Below are 18,097 nucleotides of genomic sequence, written 5' to 3'. Positions count from 1 at the left end.
CTCCGCGGTAACCGCGCTGTTGTCCCGAGCGGGACCGCGGCGCCGGGAGAGGTGAGGGCGGCGGGGCTGAGGGAGCGCCGGGAAAAGGCCGTGTCCCGGCCGGCCTTGGTTGAGTCCTTTGTGTCCTTTGGTGCATCCACCATCCCCGGTTTGGTGCGTTTTTAGGATATACCACTGATTTAGGAGGTAGTTTTGTCTTTCTGCTCCACTGTGGGAAGCTGTTGAAAAGCAGTGGTGAGTTTGTGCATCGTGTTTCCAGGGGAACCCGACCATCAGTCTTTGGAATAGCCCCGCTCAGACGATTAAGCCGCCATAGAAGAGTGATCTTTTAGTTGAAAATTGTTGGAGTCTTTCTTTCTTCCTTTCTTCCTTTCTCTTTTTTTTTTCCTTCTTATGACAGGCTCTGTATGTACACACTCTCTCTTTGCCATTTTACCATATAAACGATTGTTCTGTCTTTTGAAACAACTCATACCTAAACTCTGGAGATCCCTGAGGTGACCTCATTTTACGCCTTACATACATTCAACTTAATAGATGCATGTGTTAAACTCCTTTCTGGACAGGACTGTGTTCTAGAATTTTGGTTTTGTTATGGTTTTAGATGGAGCACTCAGATGAAGCAACTTCCAGTAAACGGACTTTGAGAACTTTGTTTCGTCCCCCTGCTTTACCTCCACCAGTCATATCTGAAGAGTCACCATCACAGAAGAAACTGTTGGCATACCACAAAGGCAAGGAGGAGCAAAAGATCATTAATCAGATACTGTGAGTTTCATGTAATTCAAGACATTGAAATTCAAGTGAAAGAGACATGACACATTTGATATTTGACAAATAACAGTGTTTGTTTCATATAGTGAGATTTAGTGATCAAGATGAAAAAATAGGTTGCATTGATTAAAGTGCTAGCATTATTTTCATTGTATTATTTGTAGTTTTTCTCCACTTCTGATGCTGTGGTTTACTTTAGAATTGATCGAGCTCTTGAAGTCTCTTACATTGACATGGATGAAAGAGAGGAGAGAGATGCTGCACCTCCTATCACAGAACTGCCTTCTACTGTGAGAAAGTATTTCTTTATTAAGTATTTTCTATTTAGTTCTTTGTTATGGGGACATTTATTTTCCTTCTTAGAATTTACTTCAAGGTACTTGTTTTGCTCCTCAGTAATTCATAAATGTATTTATATACTCAGGTAATTCAATTGAAATATATGCCCGTATATCTGTAGAATAAAGTATTTGTTCAAGAATAATATTTGCTAAATTTTATATTTCCAGTATTTTTTTGTATGTTCTTCATATATAACAATTTTCCATTTCTTTTGATACAGATGGACAATGAAAGACAACTAAGGGTGAGTTCAATTCTTTCATTTGCTTTTTTTGGCATTAAAGAGTGAATTAAGAGAAGTGTGTTATGCAGAATTATTGTTATTAAACAGGAAGAAGTAATCTTGGTGAGGGAAAATTGATTAGAAGCAAAATAGGAATCTTGTCTTGTGGTCCTGTAGAGGGAAAGTATTTTTGTGTTTTAGAAAGAGCATCTATCAATAATAATTTAACCTTAGTTAAAGGTGATTATTTAGGAAAAAAAAAAACTAACAGGCTTCAGGATTTTTTTCAGTTGAGGTCATAGATTGTACCTTAGCTTGTACAAAAAGGAGTTTTTGACATCGTTCCCTTAATTTGAAGAACATGCACTAAACTTCAAATTTGTGTACAGCTTTTAAAGTAAGACTTCATCTCTGAGAGCCAGTTGAAACTCAAATTAGTATTGAAATATTTACATTAAGTAGCCTAAGGTAACACCAGTTTTGCCTAGCTGTTGTTAGGCAAACTCATTATGTAGAGATTTTATACAAAAGTTGTCAATCAAAAGCAGAAATACCTATTTCTTTGGCCAAGATCCACTCCTCTTATGGAGGATCTTTGTCCACAATTTTTGCCAGATAAATGTTTGTCCAAACAACAATAACCTTAACCTTGAACTATTTTATTGTTGGCCATAAACTTCAGCAGCGGACCAAGGAAAATGCCATAGTGACAAGTACAATATTATATATTTAAACATTAAGACAGAGACCATGTTACCAACCACAAAGCAGTTTTTAGGGTATTAGTCAGTGAATACAGAAAAGATTAGATTAAATACCCCACCTTTATGGAAACTAAGAAATTTTGAAATGAAGAAATTATGAATAAAAAGAGACTTTTGCCAAGCCTAACACAAAAATTCGTACATAGGTAGCTATTAGAGCTCTGAAAATCTTGTCCTTCCAGGCAGAATACTTCTTTTTGAAGAACTGTGTGCAGAGTAATCCCATGGTTCCTATCCAGCAGCAGTGGCTGAGGTCCATGCTTGCCATGGTGCCACAGCCACTTATGGAGGGCAGAGATAGAGAGCTGCTCACTGAAGACCTTTTAAAGGAGGTAGTAAGGGATTATGAAAAAAGCATGCAAAGATGTGTGTGTAAGTACCACAGATTACTCAGCACTTATACTCATGTTAGTATATGTATTATAAACTCCATATTCTCATGCTTAAAATAATTTTTCTGGTTTGTTTCAGCCAGGCAGGATCTTTGTAATCAACTACTGATTTAGCTTTTCCTGCCTTATCAAATGTATGTTGGCCGTAATATTTAAGGCAAAACTTGCTTATTTTATTTGAACCAATAAAAAGTTAACCAGCTGAAAGTACAGTTCAAGCAAAGACAGCTGCAGAGCTCATGTCAAAAAGGTTGATTGCTGATGAAGTTATTTCATTATGTCTTTAACCCATTTAGTTAATTTGAAGCAAGAATGTATTGCTATTTACTGTTAAAGAAAGGAGAAACTTTTAATGTACTAGTCTTTCTTTCTACCTCTTCAGGAACAGCAGCTTTTTTTAAGCTTTTTATTCACAAATGCATTCATGAGTTTTCTGATAGTGCTTTTGTTGCAGGAGGAAGCTCACAATAAAAATCTGCAAAGATAATTACTGTTTTCAGATATCACTCATACAAGTCACTTCAATTTTGAAACCTGTAAAAAGAGTAATGAACTGGAATTTTGAAAGTGTTTTTTTGAAATCATGTATTAATTTATTTACATTTGTAGTAACTGGAATCTGAAATTGGGCTCAGTTTTGTTAATATCTTAGTGAGTGGCTGGTCTTTTAAAAATGTAGATTAAAAAATAAACAATTTAACATTGGACTAACTTCTTTGTAATGTCATCAGTGGCATAATTATAGTACCTCACTGTAATTATGTAACAGAGTTGCCATAAATTCTTGCAATTCTAGAATATATCAACTTGGAAGGGGTCCATAAGGATTAGAGTCCAGCTCCTTGCTCCTTTCAGGGCTCTGAGAGCACTGTCCAGGTGCTCCTTGCCCCCTGGCAGGACTGGTGCTGTGACCACCTCCCTGGGGAGCCTGTTGCTGTCACTGACCATCCCCTCAGCAGAGAAACTGCAGAAGTATTCCATTATGTAAGCACAAACCCATCTGAAAACCTTCAGGAACAGGAGCCAGAATTGGAATTAAGGCACCCAAATCTGTATAAAAATTCAGAGAAGCTGTTGATTTTCAGTTGCCTTTGAGAGAACATGTTTTGCAGACTAGGGTGACACAATTACTTTTTCCTCCTACTATGTGCTTGGTTTAAGGAAGTACAGTGACTATTGAATATGGCCTAATTTTCTTCTAATGTTCATGTATTTTTTTTAGTGAGAAGAGCTCTTGTCAAACCAGACATAAAAGAACTTGATAAGTTGGAAGAGGAGGCACCTTTGCCTTCATTACCTCTGTGAGTGGATTCAGTTAGCAAATAACTGACTGGCAAAACACACTGAGTTACATGAGGGACATTCTTGCTGAGCTGTGTGGACAGAGTTATGGTGCAAGATTAATTCTGGAGCCCCTCACTGGGGCATTTTTAAATCTCTGCAGAGGATCTTGCATTTGAACATCTCTTATCTGAATGCTCTACAAAGTTTTAGCACTGACAGTGTTTTATTACTGTTCTAGTTACGTAGAGCAGCATCTGAAAATACCATGGAGGATAAAGCATGTTTTATCAGACAGAGTATCTGTATGACTTCCACTGCATGGTGGTGAGGACATGTGTGTGGCATTAATTAACTGTTCCCACTAGAGAATAATCTTTTGAATACATCTTTTATGTATCAGTACTTTATTCAAGTAGTGCTTGAGCTCTTAATTTTTGTTTGTTTATTTGTTTTGGTTGCTTTTTAATGCTTTTTCTTTTTTAGAGGCCTGGATTTTTCTAGTACGTGGCGTAGCAGTTATATCAAAGCAAAAAACCAAATAAATTCCACCTTACATATTCTTCACCCCACAATGAAAACACTACTGGATTTTGGTTATACAGCATTCTTTGACTTTCTTGTAGTGGATTTCTCTAGTTGCAGGTAAAGTCTGTTCTGCTGAAATATTGACCCATACAGGTTTTTGAAGCTGATAAAGATGAGCTTGTTCAGTTCTATTATTTATCATAGAACATTGCTTTGATGCACCATTTTAACATACTGTGATTTAAGTTACTGTGTGTTATGACGTGACTTTTTTTCTCTCGTTATGTATTTTATTGTTATTCAAGTTGTTGGTAATATCAGACCTTTTGATTTGTATTTTGCCTTTAATTTTGTAAATTTCTCCCCATTGTTCACTTATTCTTAATGCTTAATTTCCATAGAAATCTGTTTAAAGTAGGATTTGAAAAATCAACTTCTCGTAGTATTGTCATCTGTACAAAATTCTATGCTAACCTTGAAGATCAGACTTCTTGCTGGTTTTCAGAAGTTGAATTTTCTGTTTAATCTTGGAACTTTAAATTTTCATAGTTTTCAAAAAGATAATTTTCAAAATATTTTTCCACGTTATTTTTTCTGGTAATTGTTCTGCAAATCCTGGAGTTTGAGGCAGGCTTTTTCTTTCCTTTTAGTCTACTGAAGCAATGTGTAAATTCCCACTGTGCTTCCTGCTAGAGAAAAACTAGGTTTGTAATACAAAAGTTTGTATTGTTACCTTACTCCGTGTTTGGTTTGTTTAAATTTTGTTTATAAAGTTGGCTGTAACTTTCTTTTCTAGATTGAAAGGACCAATTGACTGTAGATCTTTAAAAACTGATGCATCCCTGAGCTGTTCTAAAGCAGAAGACAAGATAATGACTACGTGGTACCAAAGGGTTCTCGGTCTCTTTAGTCAACCAGAATCCCTGGATGGTGTAAACTTGGATCAGCTTGAGTCTTTTTATAACTGTGTGGCTGTGCTTATGTCTAATCAGGTAAATATCTTTCCTCCCATGATAAACTTAATGGCATTAAAACATTACTTGCTTTGTAGAAAAATAATGGAACAATAGTCTAGTCAAAGGAAAATGCTTTCAAGATATTTTGTTTCTACATGCATGTATTAATAATAGACTTACTTTTGTAGCAAAAATAGATGCATGGACTTTACTGAAATGTTTACTTGTTCATTAGCTTTTATCATTTAAGAGTTGGGACTAATAACCACTAGAAAAATTAGAACTGATTTCTAATTAGAATTATTAGAAAAAATAATCTAACTGATTTCTACTTAGAATTATTAGAAAAATTCACAGTGCTTCAGTTATCCATAAGTCAGGCCAGAAGTGCTAAAATGAATGGAAATCCTGGCTTACTGGATGAGTGGAAAACGGGTTGAGCCCTTTATATGTCAACTAATAGGTGATCTATATTATTACCTAGCTGAAAGAATTACTGCAAAGAACAACAGAAGTTTTTGTGAAACTTTTTGATCTGGAAGACAGAAGACGTCTGCCTATATTTAAGATGGACTTGACTCTTGATGAAAATAGAATGGAGTTTTATCCAAGCTTACAAGACTTAGAAGAAGCAATTCTGTTTGTAGTTGATTGTATAGGACAGACTCTCCAGGTGTGCTTCTGGTTTTTTTCATTATGCAATTGTTAAGATGTTCAGTGAAAATACTTGTGATTTAGGAGTCTGACTACCCTGGCAATGGAATCAGAATGCAACTTTTATTTATTTTCCATAATGATTCTACAGGTCACATCATGAATCTTGATGCCCAGTGGCACTCCAGGCTCTGAAGTAATTTTGTAATTCCTTCTTTATAAAAACTTGGTGCACCTGCTATTGATTGTTTTAGTCTGCTCTTTGGGTCTGCAATTACAATAATAACATCTTTATTATATATGTGCTGATTTACAATAAATTTTCATTAAAGTCAAGATCTCCAGATAAACACAAGGAAAAATAGAGTTGATATTGCTTTTCTTTCTAGGAAAAAGAAAATACTCAAATCCCTAAAAACTATTATATACAACATCAAAAGATTGATGTCTTGGGAACCTGTCTGTGGTTCCAGGGAAGAGAGCCAGTCTGGGGGCTTTAGATATGAACTGAGTATTGGTCTCTAGTCACATGTGGTGGTGACTTTCAGAGAAGTGTTTTGGAGTTGGTTTTCTGTATTTGCATTTATTAAATAATTTCATTTTATGCAAGGTTGGATAGTTTTTTGTTTTCCTTTACATGTTTCATATTCAACTCTGCTTCAGGAAAAGTCATTCTACATGTGTATAAAGCATATGAATTTGGTCATGGTTAGGGTCTCATACTTTTGTGATCGTGTCTTCTGCAGATTGCAACTTACTTTTAAAGTATATATATCCTTGTGCTGCTCTTTAAAATTTAAATAATCAACACTTGTACTGCTTTTAGAACTTCCAAACAGTAGATGCTTGGCTAATGGGTAGCACTGAAACTCTGGATGCTGAGCTTCCTGCTCACACCGTCCAATGGGCCAAATCCACTCTGGGAGAATCTATCAGAGACAACTTAGAAGGCCCAAAGCAACATTTTAAAGGCTATGGTAAGTGATGGAAGAGTGTGCAAATAGCTGTGTCACTTCTTTGTAATAAGTTGCTTGCTGTATGGCATATGCATTTTAGTAATATAAATGTGCTGTAATTGAATTGTAGTTGAAAATTATGGCTGGCTTGTAGATGGAACTGCAGAGGAACGGATAAACACATTTATAGCAGAGCAACCCAGTTTTGATGAATACACTACTGTAAGTTTTAATTCTACACTTTATTTATAATTTTTACTATAAATACAGCAATAATGAGAAGGTAGCAGAGGGTAACAGGTTCTTAGCCTTTAGCTAAAAATATATGGACTACCTACAATGCAACTGATTTTTTCCTTAAAAATTTATGGTAAATAGAAGAAAGCATTATTTCTTTTCTTCAGTATCTAATACTTACTCATGTAGCCAAGTATTTAAACAGCTCTGAAGTGTAAAGTCTGATGTTTTTCTGAAGTTCATAGATGAATTTTTCACCCTCAAGAAGGAAATCATGAGTTTGCCAGAGGTGATTTATTTCCCTATGATCTGTTTGAATTGTGAGGATTTAAAGCAAGGTTTGGCTAATTGTGCAAATAACTTCGCAAAAATGCTAATGGACAAAATATTTGCAGATTACAGAGAGGAAAATGAAAGGTAAGTAGAATTTTTCTGCTTGTGAATGTTCTATGTGTTAAATGCATAGTAGAAACATGTAGAAGAAATGCAAATATACCATACTTTGTTTACTGAAGGTTCTTGGCTAACTATTGATCTTATTCAGTTTGCACAGGCTGTTGTATTTCTTCTGCTGTGTTAGTCTCAAAAAAAGGTAGAGAACATATTAGTATGGAGTTGGGTAATGGAGGAGCTAAAAGATCAAAGATCTAAGATCAGAGATCCAAGAACTTTATTACTGTTCTGGATTTATGTGTGAATTACAGTATTAACTGTCCAAGTCAGACTCTCTTATTACCTGATGGATACCTCAGCAGGGCTGTTCTCAAGCCATTCTTCCCCATTTGTATTTATGCTGGGTGTGACTCCATCCTGGGTGCAGAATCTGCCATTTCAACTCATTGCCTTCCATCCCCTTAATCACAGTCAAATCTTTAATTCTGCAAAGTGTCCCATCCTTCAGGGGAGTCAGCAGCACCTCATGGTTGTATGATGAGCAAACTTGCTGATGGTGCATCCAACTCTTGCACCAAAATCAGTGGTAAAGACATTGAACAGAACTGGCCCGCCAGTGAATCCTGAGGAACACTGCTGGTAACAGTTGCCAGCCATTTGCTACAACACCTTGAGCTCTGCACTTCACAAGTTCTTCACCTAGCACACCATGAACACACTCATCCCACACTTGGACAACTTTTCTACAAGGATTCTGTGAAGGACAGGATCAAAAGCCTTATTAAAACTCAGAATAATTATATCCACCACCTCCCCTTTATCTTCTATATGGGTGACCTTACAGGACATCAATTACAGATCAAACAGGAGGTTAATTTGCAGGTATGGATTAAATAATGGGGAATCTCTTACTACATTTTTTAGTTAAAATGAACAATTATGGCCAAGTTTTATAGTGATTCCACATTACCGAAGTGAGACAATATTACTAGGAAAGTGTTTGTGTGTACACTAATGATAGTTTGCTGAAGTTCTTTTAGTAGCAACAGGTTACTAAAGCATTTATTTCAGAAGAATACCCCAAAATCCAAACAAAGCAAATATTGCAAGTCAGAAACCAGTATTTGTCTAGACTGACTTGGTCATATTTCCCTTCTAGTTTCATAAATAATGGAATTTTGTGAGGGGAGAATACTTAAAGAAGTAATTTGAATTTTTAATTGCATTAAAGCTGAGCTTGAAACCAGTCAAACTAGCATCCTAAAATATTGGTATTTTATGTAAAATAAACCTATAGGATAATCAGCGAATGTGAAGCCATTAAGGAATGTGCATTAAAAGTTCCTGAGTCAACAGAAGAAATGGTAGAAATAATGGAACACATGAAGAAAGTCAAAACCAAAGATTTTCAGGACCTGGTGCGAAGGAGTAAGGTAAAAGACTATCCTTTAATTCTTGATCTTTTATTAGACATGCTGACCTATACAAATAAAGAATTAATTCCAGAGGGCAGACTTTCTTCTGCCTGTGTGAATAAACTCAGTGTTACTTCAGACAGAAGTGGGAAGTCCAGCTTGTTCTTTGCCACATGTATTTGCTTCTTGTTCCCATTCCCATGTGTTCTGCAAGTCTGTGAGGAAATGCAGCTTCTAATAAATCAGTCCATTTATTTTTTGTATTTGGAGATTTACTTCAGGACTGCTGAAAAATCTATTTGTGAAAATGTAATAGACAGTATAAAGAACATTTTATGTGTAAAAACAGTCAACAGACTTTGAACACACAAGAAACAATTTACTCTTTGAGCAGAATATAGGTGATGTTACATTAGGAGTAGTTTGTGAATGTGTGTGTGAATATGTGTCAGATTTTCTGATGGTAATAGGTCTATATATATGTTTATATCTGCAGAAATTGTATTTTGTATATTCTTAATAACATTAGAATTTCTGCATATAGATTTACAGAACACAGGAGTCATATTTAGAGAAACAAGCTCATGATCAGGGCAGGGATTTGAAAAATGTTACACATATATTTTGGATGTTAATATTCAATTGGCTGAAGGAGCTCTGAATTCTGAAAAGTTCATGAAATGTAGATTTTTATTTTCTCTTTATAGATAATATTATCATGCCCTATATTTTAAACAGATCTATCATACCTAAAGTTTTGTGAAATCTCTCTTTGTAGGAGTGCTGTCGGCAGATGAGTTACTTGATAGATGTTTATCCATTTACTGCTGAAGACATTGAACTAAATAAAACTGCCATATTTTGGCCAAAGAAGATTAGCCGCATTTTTAAAGAGCATGATACTGTAAGAGCATTTTCTTCGTTTATGGTGTATTTTGGCTTGTTAGACTTGTCACTTTACTTGAGCTATTATTTCCTCAGCAGGCTAAATGTACATACACATATAACATGGACCATACTCATTTAGACATGCATGAATAACATATTTCCTGATTTTTGTAACAAAAGTGGGCTTTTTGTGGCTAAATTTTAAAACTGTCACTGTAACTTAAAAGCTTCAGCACATCTGATTATCCTAATATGCTTGTGGTCAGTACTAGGTAAGATATAGGTAGATGAAAGTTCACTACACTGTACATGAAATGTAACTGAAAATGTAACTGCCAGGCCCTTAGTAAGACTGAGTGTCTGAAGAGAAAGTCATTTGGTTAAAATGGTATTTTGTTCTGTCAAAAAAAAGAACAGGGGGAACAATGTTTTCTAGCAATAATTAATAGAAAATATGCAGCATCTCATTTTCTCTGTGTGACTGTACATTAATTTTCTTTCAGCACCTGTATTCATCTTGCTTAGCATGCTTTCTCTCTGTCTATGGCACAGTAAATCAAGCCTTTTATTGTTCTCTTGCCTCTGTAGTAATTTAGCATAGATTTAATAATTTCTTCTAAAATTTTTAAAGAATTAATAATTAACATTTTTAAAAATCAGTATCTTTTAAATATTACAAGTAAGGATTTCTCCTTTAATAAGTTTTGTCCAAGGGTATAAATTATGCCTCTGACTGAAAAGATACCCAGCTTGGGAGACTGCTACATCCATAAAATACTTTGTTTGCATGTTATCCCCATGCAAGCACATTATTCTTTTGATCCCCCCCAAAAAAATCAGTAAAATTAATTTTCTACACAGAGAGTCCATGATGCTTGTTCTAACTCCTTTTAATGAAAATGGTACTACAGAGTGAATCTCACTACTTGGTGAGAATCCCTCAGCAGTGGGAGCCTGTGGCTGGCTGTAAGTGACTTGCATTGTGCTAGAGGTTGAGGACAAGAAAAGTTTCACACCAAGTTTTCATGATTCTGTATATTTGCATTGTATACTTTCAGATATGAGTCTGTTCTTATTCTAGTGCAAAATGAAAAGAGTGGTTCCTCCTTTGGTGAAATTCTGTCTGTCACAAATTTTCATGGCAGTAGGTGTCCTTGTCTTAGGAAATCTCTCTCTTTGTTGATTTTTTTGCTTGGTACCCTAAAACAGAGCCTTGAGTGTGCAGACCCAGTGCTTTCAGGTGGTCTTATGTTCTAGAATTTCTGGCTTTTACAGCCACAGGTACGTGTGGGATAACATTGGCTCTCAGCAACTGTAGGTGTCCTTTGGCAGTAAAATACTGAATCCCAAAATTAAGAATATCTATTTTTTTTCCTGTAATGCTTTATTTTCTGTCTCCTGTTTCCTGAAGGAGGCCTTTGAGGCAATCCTAACTGCTATGATTGTTGAGATGAAGCTACCATGCTAGCATGTAGAGGTTGCAAACACTGAAGTGGGACATAGGAAAAAAAATCAGCTGTTGTAAGGTCGATAATTTATCTGTACTGTTAGTTTTGTCTGTTTGCATTAAATGTTTAGATGGTAGCATGTATGTTAATTATTGAAAGAACTTAAAATCACCTTTGTCATGAAAAAAATAAATTCTTTTGTAGCTGATCCAACAGTCTAAAGCTGAACGAGAACAAGAAGTGCAACAGAAATGTGAGAACCTGCATGGTGAATTAGACAAGGTTTATAAATCTGTGTCAGAATTAGAAGAATATTCAGAACTGGATCGCATGCAGCAGGTTTGATTAATAATATAAAATTGGTATAAATGTTTTATGTGTCTAATACCCAGGGATCATAGAAAAATTGTAATGAAAAGTAATCAGTGTAACAAATGTGAACTAAAACATTTATTATCCTCTTGCCACAGATACCAAGCTTAATCCCTCTCCCATTTTTGTTTACCACTGGTATTTACCATTTTATTTAGAGGAAAGTTTGCTACAAAGCTAGAATTAGCTGATAGGTACCAATAATAGAAGTTCAGAAAGAGTGTGTGCACCCACGAATATAATTTACTCATTTTTCCTCTTTACCACAAATCAATTAAAGCAAAACCAGCACAGTTACCATTTGATACTTTTTTCCTACAAACCTAAAAACTTAATTGTTATGCTAGTGAAGAGCAGACCACTGGCTCCAAAGTTTCATGAATTTCTAGCAGTATTTTTTAATTTTCAGAGCATGTCTTGTGCTTTAATTGGAGGATATTGCATAGTAAGAAATATTGGCTTTTTAAAAAACAAAGCACTTCAAAGCACAAAACAGAAATCCTAAGCTAATAAATCCCAGTTACCAATATGATATGCCACGTACATAAAAAATTGTGTGCCTGCCTCCTGGAACAGTAAGTTTAAAAGCCCACACATTTTGAGTATACTCTAAAATTCAGTAATGAGAACCAATTTTATTTTTCATAATGTTCATCTGGTTTCTTCACAGTTTATATACTCATCAATAAGCAGAAGTGTTTTTAAATCTTGTTTCCAAAATTTTAATGTGAAAGCTTATATTTTAATATAAGCTGCTCAGAGCACAATTTGGTTATTTCTCAAGACATACTATTATTTGATTTCAGTATGTGACTGAGGTGAGGACTTTACACAAAACAATACAGGACACTTATGAAACAGTAGCTGCTCTTAATAAAGAGGAGATTCTGCTTGGATGGAAACCAAGTGAATTCCCTCTCCTCAACAACTTAAGAGCTGAGATAGAACCATACCAGAAACTCTTCAACCTTATACTGAAATGGCAGCGAACAGAAAGAAGGTAATTCACCAGTAAATGCTGTAAGAGGTAGAGTGAGCAAAATGCTTATCCTGGTCTCATTTATGTCAGATCTAGAATATGGATTTGTTTTCTTGTTAACATGTTTCTAGCAAGCAAAGTAAGAGGGTAATATAACAAATATATCAGACTTGCTATTTTTAATTCAGCTAGAAAAAAGTTGGAGTTGGTTTGTTTTTATTTTTAAAATGTAATCATGGAATCACAGAATCACTGGACTTCCTCAGCTGGAAGGGACCCACAAAGACGATGAAGTCCAAGTCCTGGCGTTGCACAGGACAGCCCCAAGAATCACAGCATGAATCACACACATGAGCTCAACTAGAGAGCTCATCATCTGCATGGAACCAAAACTGGTTTTAACCTAGCAGCTGTCCAAAATGGTGGGTTCAAATGACTATGTTGCTGTTTGGTGGTTACATTCTACCACAAAACTGTACTCTGTGTTTAGATTAAGGGAGATTGTTTATTATTTCATTTATTCTTTAGAAGTTTTAATGTGCTATGGCTGAAAGTGTGGGGGGTTTGAAAACACAAGACCTAGTGTATTTTTAAATGTCATATGTCAATCTCTCTCTAGAGTTTAACTTAAATATTTGTCCATTCATGCAGTTACTCAGTTTCAGTATGTGTCTGACTTGAGAGAACTACACAAATACACAGAAGAATGTGGTTGAGCCACTTTTAGCTGGGCTTTAGAATTTTGCAAAGAATAACAATAATGTGGAAGAAGAGCTTTGCTTTAATTTAAATAGCTATTCATGTGTTGCAAAACAAAGTGATAATTATTTGTGGGCTACATTTGTTACTCTGTTTTGTAACCTTATTTTTTTTTCTCAGATGGATGGATGGGACCTTTTTGGAGCTAGATGGGGAAAGCATGGAGACTGAGATTGATGAATTTTATAGAGAGATGTACAAACTGTTAAGACTCTTCCAACAAAAGCAGAAGAAAGCGGCAACGGAGAAGAAAAAGGCAGCGCGATACACAGGTCTGCTGGGTAATCCAACTCTTACAATGTGTTCCTCAGTTCTGGAGCAGATTAAAGAATTCAAGGTAAGAAAACATGAGAGATATTAATATCTGATATTGAGGGACAAATGCTAAATTCAGGGCTTAGTACATGTAGATGATGCAGAGTCAGAGATAGAGTGAGGCTGTTCTGAATCCCCATTTCCAGATTGTACTGTCTCATTCATTTTAATAAAATTGGATTTTAAAATTTTTTTATAGTTTCTGGAATTGCAACAAGAGCACACATATAGGAGAAAAGTCATTTTTGGATGCAGAAAAACATTTAAGGATGTAGTTGGGAATTTTGAAATGGGACTCGTGTTAACAGAAGCAAAATTTAGCATCACTGAAAAATTATGCTTAATAGTTTTTTTATATTTCTTCTTCAGTAGTTGATATAATTATTTAGAAATTGAATGGAAAACCAAGTGCAGCCATCTGCAGCTTTTGGAAAAGATTTTCATGTCTTCAGCTGCTGTAGCAGAATTCTAAATGCACACAAAAGATTAAAAAATGAAGAAATAATGTAAATGACAATATTTACTTATAAATGTTTCTTCTGAATTAGGAGTATATTCCCACTGTGGTTGTCTTTTGTAATCCTGGCATGAGAGAACGTCACTGGAAGCAGATGTCAGACATAGCAGGATATGATGTAACACCAGATGCTGGAACTACCCTGAGAAAAGTGTTGAAGCAGAATCTATCCTCTTACTTGGACCAGTTCACAGCAATAAGTGTAGGGGCAAGCAAGGTAAGCACAGAGGTTTGATAGTGACAAATGGGACATCAGGTCTCTTATTGAATACTTTTGTGACTTATTAGCATTATTTGTCTCTGCCATTATGCAACAGAGGAGATTTGGTGATACTTTGGCCCATTATATATTAATAATGAGTGTAAGGATTTGTAGCTCATGTGACATCATCAGTATTTCCCAAATGTGCTGCTTTCTGTGTGCAAGAAAAGAATATACTGAGGAAAAATAATAACAAATAGTTAATTTGTGCTGCTAGAGCAAAATAGTTTATTCAGCTAGATATGCTTATATATTGAATTAGAGAGTTGGAAAAATAATTCAGTGACTAGACCAAGCTATTTCCTTTTTGAACAGGAATTTTCCTTGGAGAAAGCAATGCATACCATGAAGGAAACCTGGGATTCAATTTCCTTCACCACAAATGTGTATCGTGAGACTGGTATTCATATTCTGTCTTCAGTGGATGATATTCAGGCTCTTCTTGATGATCAGATTATGAAAACTCAGACAATGAGAGGATCACCTTTCATTAAACCGTTTGAGACTGAAATAAGGGTACAATGAGTACTTTTTCAACCATTTTTATTTGTGAGATAACTGTAGTGCAATAGTATACTGATTGTATTACAACTTTATTGTTTGAATTGTTAACAAAATGTTTTCATTGATTTTTCAGTAAGAATCTTCTAAGTCATGAGTCATACTTATCTTATTACTGTTTTAGAATTCTCTCTTCCATTCAGATTCAAGTGTAATCAAGAGAACATGATCATTTTTCCTCATATTTTGCAAAATCACTATTTCCATTAGCCTTGCTTCTTAATAACTAGAAATAATGCTTCTATTATTGCTAATAAGAACATGTATGTATTTATTGAGTTTTGGACTCAAATGTTGAACTACAATGTTTTCCTCAGGGCAAAGGAAGTTCTTGATGGCTGGGAGAGTGTTTTTAAATCAGGCCTCAGAGCAATGATGGCAGTGCTTTACACTTGCTTTTGAATTTCAGGGCTAGAGTAGTCTTTGTGGTGCTAACACCATGGCTTTTGACAGGAGAGAAGCTGGTGGAATTGCTTTGCAGTTACCCTTCCTAGTTCATTGTTGCTTTATGTGGGAAATATTCAGACTCAAGCAGGCTCAGTGAACATACTTACACTTTACAGGCAGCCTGCTCCAGTGGTATCTGCCATTGTCCTGACTTGATGGGTATCTCCTGTCAGCTGAGGTGGCTTTTCTGGTATTGTGTCCCTGCTGCCATTCCGCTACAAGAGCCCTTGCTGTGGGGAGATGAAATAGAATTTATCACTGGTAGCCTCCTGGCTATTGCTTAACAATGAAGTTATTGAAAGTTCATAGCACTAAAGTGCTAAATGCATTTTGGAAAATTAATTTCCAAGTGAGTAAAAATTTCTGAGCTCATTTGGCCATTTGTATATGTGGAAGAACTTACACTCCTAAATATTTTTCTTTAATTTTGTTTATTGGTAGACTTTTTTTTCTCTCTTTGGGAGCTGGAATACCACAATGTCTACCTTTCCTGAATTTGGTGTCCCATTATCATAATTTGTCTCATTATTTGCTTGGAAATGTCAAGTTAATGTTCTTTAACCATTTATTAAGGAATGGGAAAGCCGCTTGATTAAAATTCAGGAGAATATTGATGACTGGCTCAAAGTGCAGGCCCAGTGGCTGTATTTGGAACCCATTTTTTCTTCTGAGGATATTATGCAACAGATGCCAGAAGAGGGACGGCAGTTTCAGACTGTGGATAGACAGTGGAGAGAGATTATGCAGTTTTGTGCTGAAGACCCAAAGGTAAGAGCAATGTCCATTCCTGACAGGAAGCAGTGGCTTCTCTTGCCTTGGTGGGGTGCCATGGTGCCGGATTTCAGCCCGGCCAGCTCCCGACACCGAGAGCACAGCTGGGCTGCCTCACAAAGCTGTCTGATCCGGGCTGCAGCTACAGGGCACGGCAGCTCTGCAGCTCAGGGGGACTGCAGACTGTGCTGAGGGTAGGGATGAGGATTGGGGACAGGCCCTCTGCATGGTTTCCAAAGAAGTTTATTCCCGGAGGTTCAGTGACAGAAAGGGCAAAGTGACCTGCATACATCAGATTATAAGGGAGAGGAGGTCCCAGGGGAGGATACAGTCTTTGACCAATTGGGAAAAATTGGGGGTGGAACACAAGGTGGGGAATACAATGAATAAACCAATAGGGGACTGCAGGGGAGGAGAATAATTTAAACAAACCAGTGGGGTTTCAAAGGATACAAGATTGATAGGGAAGTTTCTAGAGAAAGAGGCAGGCTTGGGGAGGGATTGACATTCAATAGGAGGAGAACAGGGAACAGAGGGGCAGATCTTTGGAGAGATGGACAGCTAGGGCAAAACCAATAACACAGGGGAAAGGAACAATCCATCAATAACAAAAATGCTATAACAGTACAAAATAGGAAAGATTAGAAAACTGACTGCTAGAAATGTATTACAATTTAAAAACACGCAATGCTACAGTGGAGGTGGGAGGGGATGCTTTGTTTTCAGAATATATACAGTGAACTACGATTTCAGTTCCCTAGGCTTTCAAGAATAAAAAGTTATGTTGCTCCTTATTTGAGTAATTTCTGTTTGAAATATTTCATTTATAGCTGACAGTTTGCACATGTAACCTGTTGTTACAGGTTCTTGCTGCTACTTCTTTTGAAGGATTAACAGAGAAGCTTCGGAACTGTAATGAACTTCTTGACAAAATCATGAAAGGGCTTAATGCTTACCTTGAAAAAAAGCGTCTCTTCTTTCCCCGGTATGATGAGCTTTGGTTATTTAAAACCCACAGATTCTGAATGGGCCTTTCTTGTTGGGAATAAGATCAGTCTTAAAAATAGCTTGATAATGCAGTTGTATATTTTTTCTAATTTTTTAGCTTCTTTTTCTTGTCTAATGATGAAATGTTGGAGATCCTGTCAGAGACCAAGGATCCTCTTAGAGTTCAGCCTCACTTGAAGAAGTGTTTTGAAGGCATTGCTAAGCTGGACTTCCTTCGCAATTTGGATATTAAAGGAATGTGTAGCTCTGAAGGGGAGCGTGTGACACTGGTTTCAAACATTTCTACTTCTGAAGCTCGAGGTGCAGTGGAGAAGTGGTTAATTCAAGTAGAAGATGTTATGCTGAAGACTGTACGTGATGTAATTGCCAGATCAAGAATGGTATGGGGTTTATGATAATTTAAGAACTGTAGCACCTATCTTTGTTTTGTGGCTGTCTCTTGGCTTTCTAAAATTCTTCCTCAACACAGGAGTTGCTGAAGTCATGTGGCCAGGACCAAGTTAACATGGCATGTATTTAATAGGCCGGTGATATACATTAGAGTTTAGTTTGAATAAGATGCAAGTAGTTTTCTTACAATACTGGATACAAATTCTTCTAAAAGTTTCACAGCAGTACTATTTTACAGGATATATCATCCAATGTACTAGTTCAGGTTTCTTATGAATTAGAAATAGAATACTTGTAATATGCTTGCTTCCTCCTAAAAGGAAATTGTTAGACAGAAAATATTTCTTTGTATGAAGTTAACAAGTTGTAAATATTTCTGTAATATGGAAAGATAATTCTAAGAATATTTAAAATTATTGGGTAAAAAATTGTGAACCTAAGGGGAAAAGAGCATTTAAAGCTCCA

At 36.0% G+C, this 18,097-nt stretch overlaps 1 protein-coding gene across 1 annotated transcript in view; it reads left to right on the top strand.

Annotated features, from left to right (window-relative positions):
* The first annotated feature begins 32 nt into the window (after positions 1-32).
* The window catches only part of DNAH12 (dynein axonemal heavy chain 12), a 59,219-nt gene continuing 41,154 nt past the window's right edge, over positions 33-18,097 (top strand). Inside the window, exons 1-22 of the mRNA XM_077184526.1 lie at positions 33-153; positions 605-768; positions 974-1,064; positions 1,337-1,360; positions 2,286-2,475; positions 3,718-3,796; positions 4,263-4,421; positions 5,101-5,296; positions 5,745-5,933; positions 6,741-6,891; positions 7,001-7,092; positions 7,346-7,524; positions 8,798-8,933; positions 9,694-9,819; positions 11,456-11,590; positions 12,430-12,623; positions 13,482-13,698; positions 14,225-14,410; positions 14,771-14,971; positions 16,037-16,231; positions 17,098-17,219; positions 17,340-17,622. Of these exons, the coding sequence (XP_077040641.1) occupies positions 605-768; positions 974-1,064; positions 1,337-1,360; positions 2,286-2,475; positions 3,718-3,796; positions 4,263-4,421; positions 5,101-5,296; positions 5,745-5,933; positions 6,741-6,891; positions 7,001-7,092; positions 7,346-7,524; positions 8,798-8,933; positions 9,694-9,819; positions 11,456-11,590; positions 12,430-12,623; positions 13,482-13,698; positions 14,225-14,410; positions 14,771-14,971; positions 16,037-16,231; positions 17,098-17,219; positions 17,340-17,622 (3,309 nt within the window). The 5' untranslated portion in view covers positions 33-153. The remainder of the gene's footprint in view (positions 154-604; positions 769-973; positions 1,065-1,336; positions 1,361-2,285; positions 2,476-3,717; positions 3,797-4,262; positions 4,422-5,100; positions 5,297-5,744; positions 5,934-6,740; positions 6,892-7,000; positions 7,093-7,345; positions 7,525-8,797; positions 8,934-9,693; positions 9,820-11,455; positions 11,591-12,429; positions 12,624-13,481; positions 13,699-14,224; positions 14,411-14,770; positions 14,972-16,036; positions 16,232-17,097; positions 17,220-17,339; positions 17,623-18,097) is intronic.

The sequence above is a fragment of the Agelaius phoeniceus genome, chromosome 11, assembly GCF_051311805.1.
Source record: "Agelaius phoeniceus isolate bAgePho1 chromosome 11, bAgePho1.hap1, whole genome shotgun sequence".
NCBI lineage: Eukaryota > Metazoa > Chordata > Aves > Passeriformes > Icteridae > Agelaius > Agelaius phoeniceus.
The sequence above is the reverse complement of the archived record's forward strand: the minus strand, read 5'-3'. Positions and strand labels throughout refer to the sequence as shown.